The sequence below is a fragment of the Amblyomma maculatum genome, chromosome 11, assembly GCF_055883805.1.
Source record: "Amblyomma maculatum isolate TAMU_Amacu chromosome 11, ASM5588380v1, whole genome shotgun sequence".
NCBI classification, from domain to species: domain Eukaryota; kingdom Metazoa; phylum Arthropoda; class Arachnida; order Ixodida; family Ixodidae; genus Amblyomma; species Amblyomma maculatum.
This window is the reverse complement of record NC_139354.1, coordinates 8,059,713-8,072,730: the sequence shown is the minus strand read 5'-3', so window position 1 is coordinate 8,072,730 and position 13,018 is coordinate 8,059,713. Positions and strand designations below refer to the sequence as shown.

The window sequence follows — 13,018 nt, the reverse complement described above, 5'->3', positions numbered from 1 at the left end:
GAACACCTAATTATAAGGTGATTCTGGACAAGCACTTTTTTCTCAGTTGATTAACTTGCGTTTTTCTTTCGCTCCGTTAACAATTTCAGGTGCGCCCTCTAAACTTTGCGTCATCCTTTCCTTTAAAACATTTCTGCGCTAGCTCCTTAAGTATATATTACTGCACGCAGTTGCTGCAATAATTTTGAAAATAGTCGAAATACACCCATGTGGCTTGAGAAAAATGCATTAAAAGCAAAACTATGCACCGTCGTCTCTGATAGAAGTTTTACCATGTACGCGTTATAGTAGGAATATAATGCATATTAGGCATGCGGGCAACCCCTATCACTAACGATCGGAGCTGTAAAAATACTTCCGTAACACTTAGTTACGTGAAAATAGCAAACATGGCTGCCAAATAAAACAAAAAAAAACATTAAAAGAAACCCAGTGCATCATTTTGGCGGTCGTAAATATTAGCTCGGCTTTAGTACCCAGACAACGAATAACTGCTGGCATCTGCTGACAGGCGACCGGCACGTGTGCCCACTTAAAAAAAAACATAGAGAGGATAACAAGGAAGCCTTTAAATTTCAATTTCGGCTAGGATCATTCAACGAGTTTTGTTTGATTGTCTTCTATGAGGACATTCGATTGGGCCCAGTAAAGCGTAAAAAGAAAATATCTTCCATGACGTGTTCTCTTTATAGTTGGTCTAAATACAGTACAGCGATAAAAGTATTGTAATCCCGATCGCCATCAGCTCGCGCGCCAACCCGAAAAGGTAGACGAAGTGGAGCCGGAGCCTTGTTGGCACTGCACTGTTGATTCGAACGCTACCCCCGTCGCTTTGGTTTGCGGATGTTGCTTGCGGTCTTGGTGCTCCAATAAACACCTTACACTTGGTGGAGGTTCGGTCGTCGCCCCAGTCCTCCTCGCAAATTTCACCCTGGAACTTCGGAACCGCACGCTACCGCCTTCGGTCACAACCATGCAGGACGCTCCCAGCCAACCATCGACGCCCATCCCTGCCACTCCTGCCACCATCTTCTGTCCCGGGGCACAACGCCCCCGTGACCCACCTTTCTTCAGTGGTACCGACGACCACGACGTTGACGACTGGCTGGCCTCTTTCGAGCGCGTCAGCACTTACAACCGCTGGGACGATTCCATAAAACTGAGCAACGTCCTCTTCTACCTCACGGACATGGCGAATCTGTGGTTTCGAAACCACGAAGACGATCTTCCGACGTGGTCTGTCTTCAAGAAGAACTTCGCGGATGTCTTCGGCCGTCCTGCGGTACGTAAACCGAGCCCGAAAGAGTCACACATATTCTAAAAAGTCTCACTGATGATGCGTACTATATGATGTCGGCCAGGGACCCTACTTCCGTATCCGACATTATAACACTGTGCCAGAGGTTTGACGAGCTACGAAAGCAACGCGCTCCTACGCGGCGGGCTGCCACACCTGCCGGCATTGCTGGCTTGGCACTGGCTACGCCGTCTGCGGAACAGTCTCAATTTATGCAGAATATCCAAGACTTCATCCGCGAAGAAGTTGCACGCCAGCTGTCCCTCCTCCATCCAATTCAGCCGACCGTCTGCACTTCGCAATTAGCGCTGGCCAACGCGCCATCCATCTCGCCGGCTATCCGCCAAGTTATCGAGGAGAAAGTCGCCGAAGCGCTGCCTTCTAGTGTTCCCATCGCTCCTGTGCAAGCCCCACTCACTTACGCACAAGTAACCGCTGGAACACGCGGTCCGCTTCCAACATCGTCTTACCAGAACTGCCCTACATTTTATGCTCCACCTCGTTTCATGGCCCCTCAGTCTCCGATCCCTCGACCGCGACGCCGCATTACGAACCCATGGCGAACCGCCGACAATCGCCCAATTTGCTATGCTTGCGGGCTCCCGGGTCACGTCGCTCGCCTTTGCCGTCAGCGCCCGCTTCATCCTGAGAACACAGTCCGTCAGTACCACTACGATCCCGAGCCGCCCTTGAGCAACGTCTCTTCTGGATCGTCTCCACCTCGGGCTCAGTACTCGACACGCCGTTCGCCTTCGCCTCGCCGTCGTTCCATTTCGCCAATGCTCCGGCGACAGGGCCCTACGCAAGGGAAAACTAAATGCCGCAGTTCCGGAGGCAAGAACTGCGCGTTTGACGAACTCGTTAAGTCCTCCGCCTTCTCCCAACAACGTCATTGAAGTGTTCGTAGAAGGTTTTCCCGTTCTTGCGCTGGTGGATACAGGTGCTGCCGTTTCCGTAATTAGTGATGCCCTTCGCTGCAAAATTCGCAAGGTCGCGACGCCGCTTTCTGCCTTTTCGCTTCGTACGGCCAGTTCAGAGCGCATCACCCCTGTGGCAGCGTGCACGGTACGAGTTTGCATCAAAGACATTACATATCTCGTCGAGATGGTGGTGCTTTACGACTGCTCCCACGACATCATCCTCGGCTACGACTTTCTGTCAACTCACAGTGCTGTGATTGATTGTGCCCGTGCTGAAGTTGAGCTTTCCCCTGTGTGTAATGTTTCCCTGTGTGACCCGCCTGTGCGCCCTGCTAAACTCCTTGTAGCTGCAGACACCGACATTCCTCCCTTTTCTTCTGTTCTCGTTCCCCTTATTTCGACATCTGCCCTCCCTAGTCCTGTTCTCTTTACGCCCAAACTCGCCTCCGCCCACCATAACCGCCTCTTTCTTCCTTTCGCCGTTCTAACCATTTCTGATGGCAGCTGTGTCATCTATGCTTCCAACCCTTTTCCCTGCCCAACGGCTGTTCTTCGCGGGGAGTGCCTCGGCTACATTGAAGAGCTGGACCCTGATCGCACTTACATGTTCTCCGAACTTGAAGTTTTTCCTCACGTCGCTGCCCTGACGTCTTGTGCTGCTACGAGTGATGAGCTTCCTGTCGACTCCCTTTATCGAGCTATCGCGACCGACCTTCCGTCCGCCCAACGGGACCAAATAGTCGCCCTCCTTCAGCGCTTCAGTGCATCTTTCGACGTGTCCCAGCCTCCTTGGGTCGCGCCTTGACCGTTTCTCATGCAATCGACACTGGTCCTCATGCTCCCCTGCGGCAGCGACCATATCGCGTGTCGCCCACTGAGCGCCGCGTCATTCGTGACAATGCCGCCGATATGCTTCAACGGGGCATCATACGACCATCTCATAGCCTTTCGGCCTCCCCCGTCGTGTTGGTGACGAAGAAAGATGGCACGATCCGCTTCTGTGTGGACTACCGGCGTCTGAATAAGATAACCCGCAAAGATGTTTACCCACTACCACGAATTGACGACGCGCTAGATTGTTTGCAAGGAGCGGAGTTCTTTTCGTCGCTAGATTTGCACTCTGGCTATTGGCAAGTACCGATGGCTTCCGCTGACCGCCCGAAAACAGCCTTCATCACTTCCGATGGCTTGTATGAATTCAATGTGATGCCGTTCGGACTGTGCAACGCCCCCGCCACCTTCGAGAGAATGATGGATAACATTCTCAGTGGGCTCAAATGGGAAACATGTCTTTGTTATCTAGATGACATTGTCGTTTTCTCGAAAGATTTCCCTTCCCACCTTCTGCGTCTTCAGCGTGTCCTTACGTGCCTTACTGAAGCCGGCCTAAAGCTCAACTTGAAGAAATATCACTTTGCCGCTACCAAGCTCACAATACTTGGTCATGTTATATCCAAGGATGGCGTTCTACCGGATCCTACCAAACTTCGTGCCCTCGCAGACTTCCCCAAGCCCACAACCTTGAAAAAACTTCGAAGTTTTATCGGTCTATGTTCGTATTTCCGCCGTTTTATCCGCAACTTCGCCAGTATCATCGCCCCTTTAACGCAACTTCTCGCCGGAGGCCCGAACCTCTCCTCGGCGTTCAGTCACTACGCCGTCTACTGGTCTCTCCCCCTATACTCCGCCATTTTGACCCTGCCTGCTCGACCGAAATACACACTGATGCAAGCGGCGTAGGTCTGGGTGCTGTTCTTGCTCAACGGAAACCTGGATATTCCGAGTATGTCGTCGCGTACGCTAGTCGTAACCTCACGAAAGCGGAATCGAACTATTCTGTGACCGAAAAGGAGTGTCTGGCCATCATATGGGCCATTACCAAGTTTCGTCCTTATATTTACGGTCGCCCATTCTACGTTGTTACCAACCACCACGCGCTCTGTTGGCTATCCTCCCTCAAAGACCCCTCCGGCCGCCTCGCCCGCTGGGCGTTACGTCTTCAGGAGTACGATATCCACGTCATCTATCGATCTGGATGCAAGCACACCGACGCTGATGCCCTTTCCCGTTCATCGCTTCCTAACGACTCGACGGCTGGCTTCGTTTGTGCCTACGATATGTCGCCGCTCAACATTACCAACATGAAATCTGAGCAGCAAAAGGATCCATGGATATCCTCTTTCTTAACATTCCTGTCTACGCCCGCAGAGCTGTCTCCGTCACGTGCACTTCGTAGTCAGGCCCACCACTTCGCCACTCGTGATGGACTTTTATACCGCCGCAATTACCATCCTACAGGGCGAAAGTGGCTTCTCGTGATTCCGCGACATCTCCGTGCTGAAATCTGCGCCTCTTTCCACGCCGATCCCCAATGCGGCCATGCAGGTGTCATGAAAACCTATTCTCGACTGCGTATGAGATATTATTGGCGCGGCATGTACCGCTTCATTCGTCAGTACATTCGATCCTGTAGCGCCTGCCAACGTCGCAAGAATCCATCCCCTCAGCCAGCCGCTCCGTTGCAGCCATTGCCTTGCCCCAGCCGCCCTTTTGACCGTGTCGGTATCGATCTGTATGGCCCGCTTCCGACCACGTTTGCTAACAACCGCTGGGTCATCGTAGCCGTTGACCACCTAACTCGTTACATGGAAACATTGGCCTTACAGTCTGCCACCGCACGGGATGTTGCTTCGTTCATTCTGCATCGCCTCGTTCTTCGTCACGGCGCACCGAAAGAATTGATCAGTGACCGCGGACGTGCGTTTCTGTGTCAAAGCCCTCCTCAAACAGTGCCAGATCATTCACCGGAGCACCACAGCGTATCACCCCCAAACGAACGGCATGACTGAGCGATTTAATCGCACTCTTAGTGACATGCTAGCCATGTACGTTGATAGCGCTCACTCTAATTGAGACCAAGTGCTGCCTTTCGTAACGTACGCCTACAATACGGTTACGCAGACTACGACTGGGTTCTCCCCCTTCTTTCTTTTATATGGTCGTGAACCCACGTCCACCATGGATACTATCCTGCCCTACCAACCCGACGCTTCAGAGACCACTCTACTGTCTGAAGCGCACACATTTGCCGAAGAATGCCGACAACTGGCGCGCTCCTTCACAACGGAGAACCAGGCACAACAAAAGCATAACCGGGACTCTACAAATCCAGCGCCTTCATATCCCTCAGGTGCCCTCGTTTGGCTCTGGGTGCCTTCCTCTGCACCCGGCCTCTCATCCAAACTCCTATCGCGCTATCGTGGACCTTACCGCATTCTCGAACAATCTTCTCCCGTCAATTACGTAGCAGAGCCCTTGAACCCATCTCCAGATCATCGCCGCCGCGGCCGAGAAACTGTACATGTCGACCGCCTCAAGCCATATTATGATCCCCCTACCCTTTCCTCACCATGAGTCACCAGGATGGCTCCTTTTCCGCCTGGGGGTATTGTAGTAATCCCGATCGCCATCAGCTCGCGCGCCAACCCGAAGAGGTAGACGAAGTGGAGCCGGAACCTTGTTGGCACTGCACTGTTGATTCGAACGCTACCCCCGTCGCTTTGGTTTGCGGACGTTGCTTGCGGTCTTGGTGCTCCAATAAACACCTTACAGTATCATTATTAAGCGTAATACGCACAGCTTCACTCCTTGTTAAGTTTCAGGTTACTGTGATCTTAACTGGACTTTCAACAAACAACACTCTAGGCGGCAGCCACCAGTCATAACATCAAACCTCCTTAAGGGCAAGTTTCCCTACGACCAACATTACTAAATCTAGCTTCGATTTAAAAGCTTCAGAGCGTTGCGTGGCGCCTCCGCTGCCTTGCGCAGTGAGTGGGGCTGCATTCGACTCAGGTCGTGGTTAAACATCTGCCATTTGACGCGGCGGCTCGCAGATGGTACCACATGTAAGCTGAAATGCAGAGCACCACACCCATAGCCATAAATAGATTATATCAAGCAGGTATCATGTAGGGAAAAAAGCCAACTGCACCGAGTTAAAACAAATAAGACAAAAAAAAGCACGTGCTTTAGCACTATCAGTGGTGCACTCGGTGCGGACTGCACCGAGGACAGCGCTTGTGAGCGTGCAGCTGGGGAGAGGAGCGGAAGAGAGGGGAAGTGGCAGGATGAATTGATACTGAGTTACTCTGTGAAATGGTGAAAAAGCGCAGCATACCTGTCGCTAAGACGAAAAGTAGCAAGTCTCTGATCCCTATGCGCTGACTAACAAAACGGAGAACACAAAACAAAAATTAGTTGATGTTGACTTAGATGTAGCGTCACGACAGGCCATGACGTCACCAGGCGATTCATGCAACGTTAACCCAGTATTGGCCTTTCACATACTACCAGGGGAACAGGAAAATGATCTTTTTAAAGCATGAGGGGAGAAGGGTATTCTCGACTACATTCTATGGGAATGCGTCGACTCCCCTGGAGTCGAGGAAAATAATAGCAGAGAGAGCTGGGAAACTCTGCTGCGGAGCGAAGACCCCGCTCGGCAGAAACAAGCCGTCCGCCTGGGGGCCGGGGCCGCGACGAGTCAAAATCTCTTTTAGCCTGTAGTCGTGGAGGCTCCAGACCCCATCCCCTAAGCCTGCGTGCCGGGGGTGGGGAGTAAGGGGCCTCTAAGGTGGACAATAAAAGTTGTCATCCATCCATCCATGTATATACGAAGCGGACCCCGCCGGGCGTCCGATCCATTCGTCCGTGCGGCGTCTTTCATTTGCCGCTTCCTTGAATGCCGCCGGACGCAGCAGAAGCAGACCCAGATGTCTTGTAGGCGTTAGTACAGCAGGCATCAGCGGTGTTATTGTTATTATTATTATTATTATTGTTATTATTATTAATTAGCTCACGGGAAAGGAATGGCGTGTCACACGTGCTTTGTGGACACCTGAACCGCACCGTAAGGGAAGGGAGGAAGGTGGGAGTTAATGTGGAAATAGAGAAAGAGGAGCCGTAGTGGAGGGCTACGGAGTAATTCCGACCACCTGGGGATCTTTAACGTGCGCTGGCATCGCATAGCACACGGACGCCACGTCGTTTCGCCTCCATCGAAACGCAGCCGCCGAGGTCGGGTTCGAACCCGGGTACTCAGGCACAGTAGTCGGGCGTCTTACCACTGCACCACCGCGGCGGGGCTGGCTTAGGGGTAGCGTGTCTGAATCAGCATACAAGAGTTGATTCTTATTCCACTTTGCCCCCTCAAATGAGCAACCGTAGTTGGCAGCTCCCCCAATTTTCTAACAACATATGGTCCTGCTAAGCCGCACAATACATCGAAGAATCAGTGCTCGGTCGAAATTACTCCAAGCCCTCCACTACCGCTTCTCTTTCTGTCTTTTCAATTTCACTCTCATCGTCCTCCTTTCCCTCACGGTGTGGTTCAGGTGTCCACAGAAACAAGTGTGAAAGATACTGCTCCTTTCCCTTCCTGTGAACCAATCAATAATCAGTGCTCGGTCATGCCAGTTGCCGGCTTCCAACTGCCAGCGACCACCTGACAGCGCCATGCTCGTCACTTTTCGTTCCGAACGCCGACGCTGCCTTTACTGATGAACGGGCTTCTTAACGCTATCGCGTTAATATAGTATTAGAATTCGCATAGTATTATAATTCTAAGATTTTATTGTTTTGGCAAACTTATGCCAGCAGTTAAATGAAAACATGTCGGTGCCCGTGGTTGCTATGCGCGTGCAGTTGTCAGCCATGGACGTAAAAATAACCGTGATTGTCGGTTATCGTTCACTCGCACATAACATAGAACAGAAACCGCAGGTGCATCAACGTGAACACTCACGAACAAAGTGTATATGCGGTATAGTCTAGGGTTCGACGAAGGTTTGGTCAGGAATGGTAGTGAACAAATTGAAGCCCCCTGACCATGATAAGGAAACATGTTTCGACCTTCTGGAATCAGTACAGGTTCTTTGTTTAATGAGGTGGCCAAGATATTGTAGTTAGGCGTACGATGCGCAGAGCATACGCAAGATGAGGTTGCAGGGCGCTTAGGATACGCATGAGGAGCACTCAGCCATTCCGGAACCAAGTCAATATATCGCTTCAATTCTTTAATGTTTTTGTCTTGCAGGCTACAGAGTACCAAAACTTCAAAACACTGTAACGCAATAGAAGGCGAAGACAAGAACAGAAAACAACAGGACGAGCGCTATACTTACAACCAATTTTATTCTTCTTAAGCAGCACCTTTATGCGCAAAAAAAAAGTGAATCAATTAGATCCCGTAATGAGTTCCATAAAGCAGTACCACCTTCTCAGAAATGCTTTTGATACTGTTTTGCAAAACTGATTACGCGTTTTGTGGCGTATAAATGTGCTGCTTGAAAAGAACATAAGTTGTTGGGGTTCTTTTTTATTCTTGCGGCCTCGCCTTCTGTGCTACTACAGCGTTTTGAAGCTATCAACTCATCATCATCATCAGCCTGACTACACCCACTGCAGGGCGAAGAACTCTCCATATATCTCCAATTAACCCGGTTTTGTGCTAGCTGCATCCACTTGACCCCGCGAACTACTTAACTTTATCCGCCCACCTAACTTTCTGCCGCCCCCTGCTACGCTTTGCTTCCCTTGGAATCCAGTTTGTTACCCTCAGCGACCATCGGTTATCCTCTCTTCCACTACATGTCCTGCCCATGTCCATTTCTTCTTTTTAATTTCCACTAGAATGCCCGTACTCATCTTAAAGCAGCGCGAAAACACAAGACTAAAAGGAACAGGAGGCGACACAAGCGCTTTAGTCTTCTGTTTTCGCGCTGCTTTAAGATGAATCCAATCCAACTCACACAGTTTTCTATACTCGCGAATGTCAGTAACTTGAGTTATTTCTCTGACCCACTCTGCACGGCCCCGCCGGGGTGGAGCAGTGGTTACGGCGCTCGGCTACTTTTCCCAAGGATGCGGGATCGAATCCCGGCCTCGGCGGCCGCTTTTCGATGGAGGCGAAAAGCAAGGCGCCCGTGTGCTGTGCGATGTCAGTTGCACGTTAAAGAACCCCAGGTGGTCGAAATTTCCGGAGCCCTCCACTACGGCGTCTCTCATAGCCGGTGTCGCTTTGGGACGTTAAACCCCACAAACCAAACCAAACCACTCTGCACGCTTCCTTTCTCTTAATGTTACCCCTGCCATCTTTTTCGTTCCATAGCAGTCTGCGTTGTCCTCAACTGAAGTAGAACCCTCTTAGTTAGCCTCCAAGTTTCAGCCCCATAGGTGAGTACAGGTAAGATGCAACTGTTGTATACTTTCCTCTTGAACGATACCGGTAAGCTGCTAGTCATAATCCTCGAGTGCTTGCCAAATGCGCTCCATCCTAATCTTATTCTTCTTGTTAACTAACAATGCTAAAAAGCCACGCTCTGTAGAGTATGTAGGCTCTATCAAATAATCGAATAGACTTGGCCTGGTTTGCAACGCAAAGTACCATGTTTTGTTTTCAGCAGGTCAACAAAATGTAATACATATTTTATTGCAATTGGTAACATTGAAACAACGAAATTTGCGAAGCGAGTCCTGAAAGAACTACATGGACCCACATGTATTGATAAAATAGTTGTTTCCAGCGCATAGAAAAACGCATTATTACGACCTAAATGTCTATCTATACCAGCATGTCGATGGATGCAGCTTCAGATTCTCTTTAGAAATGGCACTCAGAACATTAGACAAATAACAGGAAAACTCCCCCCTCCCCCCCCCCCGCTTCAATATAAAAAGTATAATTCTTCCGTTAGCTACCCAGCCACTTCGAGATAAAGCTATGATTACGCCTTAGATAAAAGCCGTTAGCCAGAACCAATAATGAACAGTTTTCTAAAACTGCTCCATGGAGAAACCCTCCGATGCCTCAGGTTCTCGGAGAACGGAAATTATTGCCATTATTTCATGCCTAAAGACCACGATAAATGAATTAAGCATTAAGATTACTACTCACCTGCTGAAAGCTCTCGACCACACGGGCAAGTCACTGCGGGTCACCATGGCCAAGCGCAGGTTGAGTCTTCACAAAAGTCTCTAAGCGACGAGTTACTTTCACTTTCACTTCTCTTCTTGATATGTTACCGCACAGCTGACGTCATTGCCAAACTAAATGTACACCACTATGATTATATGCCAAAATTTAACTAAACCGACCGAGATGTGCCGCGTGCTATCAGTAGCATATTTGCTATGACTGCTCGTGAGGAAATTTGTTCTTTTTTTTTTACTTAACCAAGCTCAGCTGCACTACGTTCTCGTCCAGAGGTACAAACCGCTCGTTGGACACTACAATCTGAATAAGGGGACTGTGATGATTGACCACTGTATTGAGGGGCTACTTTCAAGCACTGTAACAAACGGGAAGGATAACTTCGACTGGTATTTGCCTGATGTATTAGAGAACGTAGGTATCGATTAACGCGATGCGTCCTACGTTGGCCGTCTGAAACGAATGACGGGACGTCCTCTACCGTAACTGGGTGGTTAAAATTTCCGCGAACGTCGATAAACGCCTCGCTTGTTCCACAATGCATTTTAACATGCGCTGACGATCTCGTGACTTTATCCAGCCCATTGATGCTCTCTTAGCCTTTCTTCCTCTCAAATAAAGCTGGCACACTTAAAACAACTCAATATGGGAAAGTGCTCCTTTTGAACCAATACTTTTTTTTTTTTTTTTTTGCGAAATTTGGGCTATGCACGAAAACTCACATCCGCTTGCCTCCCCTCGACAAATATACTTTCCGATAGCAGAGAGAAGGTAACAGTTTACTATACGTTCCGCGCAATTCAATTCACCGGGAAAAACAGTCCGTCTCGGTTGATGAAACAGCTTTCAATAGAAGGCGTCGTTTTAAGATTACTTCTTTGTAGACGTAAATCAGATGCCAAAAATCAATAGCACGCTGATTGTATTCAAGACACCGTTATTATTACCATCGCCTGAGCAGTGTTATTTTCATCGGAATATCCCACCAATATTGCGGTGTGCCGAGTTGTTCATTTTCCTCGTGAAAACATGATTAGCGTCCGATTTGAGTCTTTTGCTAGTCACTGCACTCGAAAAAAAAAAATGGGAAAGCTGTGCACAACGACCCTTCTGGTTTTCCGAACCCAGACTTAGCAAGTCACTATTCGATACAATCGTATTTGATCACCACGAAATGCGTACGGCACTTCCAGAAGCAGTCTTCGGAACTCACTGTACTCCTCAAGGCCAAAGGTATTGCTTGCGTAGCACGGTCTGTCCACAATTTTTGAACACGATTCCTAGCAATGCAAGGCGTCGTTGTTTCAAGGATGGAAGGTGGCAGAGAGTCTTCCTGAAATGACAGCTGGTATTACAGAGAAGACTGACGATCTGTATCGCAATACGGTGACGGCAGTCATCGCATGGTCACCGCATATTTCACTTTCGCGCACAGGACTTCAGAGTGGCTCGGTTGTCACGCAGTGGTATTCAAAGACAATGGCGCAGCAGCGTACACTCGTAACACTATGTCTTCAAGGCACAGTACCTCGCAGAATATGGCGCGACGCACTCCAGCTGCACTGGGAGGAGTTCTAAGTAGCCAAGACGAAGTCTATACGCACAAAAGCCGCGGCCCGACCCTTGGCTGTGGCGTCGATAGTCCTTGTCAGCGTCGACCCGGCGTACGCGAAGACGTCGATAGCTTCAAAAAGGTGGCGCGGCCTGCTGGCTTCTTTCCTTTTTCATGCATTTGGTTTCTTAACAAAGAAACAAGAGGTGACCGAATCGCCGCTTGGTGGCGACTAGGGGAGCGCGGATTGCTAGCCGGTCGAACAATAGTGAAGTGACTTCGCGTGCCTCGTTGAAACGTCCGGCTCTTCGCAGACCTGTGCAACGTTTCCCGGCCCGCAACCCGTACGGCGCGCACCACGTGTGCCAGTGGGGAGCGAGTGTTTTTGCAAACCAAGCCGTTGCCAAGGGTGACTGCGCGCTCTGAGTTGCCGAGGGTAACGATTTTTTCACCTGTCCCGCTGTTGTCCACAAGGCGATACATGAAACGCGCTTGCTACGCCGGCAAGGAGCAGCCAACGATGTGGCTTCGGTGTCGCTCGCTTGACGCCGTGAAAATTTGTACCATGCTTGTTCTCTTTTCGAAAATGATAGTATTTGTATGCTGTCTTCATAGCGTTTCCGCTTACTTCTGCCAATGGTGCTCGAAAACGGTGATAATATCACTGAAGTAATACACTCTGATGGGCTAGTTGGTTCATTCTAATTGAACGGGTAAAACTGCGCGAAAAACACGGGACGAAAGAAACACCCAGGCACAAACAAGACGCAGACTTCCAACTAGTTTTATTCACGAAACAGCTGGCTTATATAGCCTCTCAACACTATCGCGAAAAACGCTCGACAGTTACAACAGCACATTATGACAGAATCAAAGCGACTGTAGAACCCGAACATGCCCTTCTAGATACTCTATCTCCTGTATCGATAGCGATACTGACGGCGAACTGACGCAATCGTCTCTTTTTTTGGCGATTAGGCAGGCCTCGATGACCTCCCTTTCAGTTTTGTCCCTTGCCCTACCGAGGAAAGTGGTTCTATCCAGACAGGGGCCACATCCGCAGCTTTTGCAATGCAGAAGTAAATTGCTACCTGTGCCGGTGCGCATAGACCTATTGTGTTCAAGGGCCCGCTCATTGAAGCACCGGCCTGTTTGGCCGATGTATACCCGGCCGCAAGATCGAGGTATCTGGTAGATAACCCCGGAGGCACACCTGGTGAACTTGGTCTGATGGTTTATCCTGCACCTGCTGTGCT

The 13,018-nt window shown here is 49.8% G+C and overlaps 1 protein-coding gene across 1 annotated transcript in view; it reads right to left on the bottom strand.

Moving 5' to 3' along the window:
• Positions 1-10,883, bottom strand: part of ktub (Tub domain-containing protein ktub) — a 127,639-nt gene extending 116,756 nt beyond the window's left edge. Inside the window, exon 1 of the mRNA XM_084585075.1 lies at positions 10,175-10,883. Coding sequence (XP_084441201.1) covers positions 10,175-10,221 — 47 coding nt within the window. The 5' untranslated portion in view covers positions 10,222-10,883. The remainder of the gene's footprint in view (positions 1-10,174) is intronic.
• Positions 10,884-13,018: the final 2,135 nt, after the last annotated feature.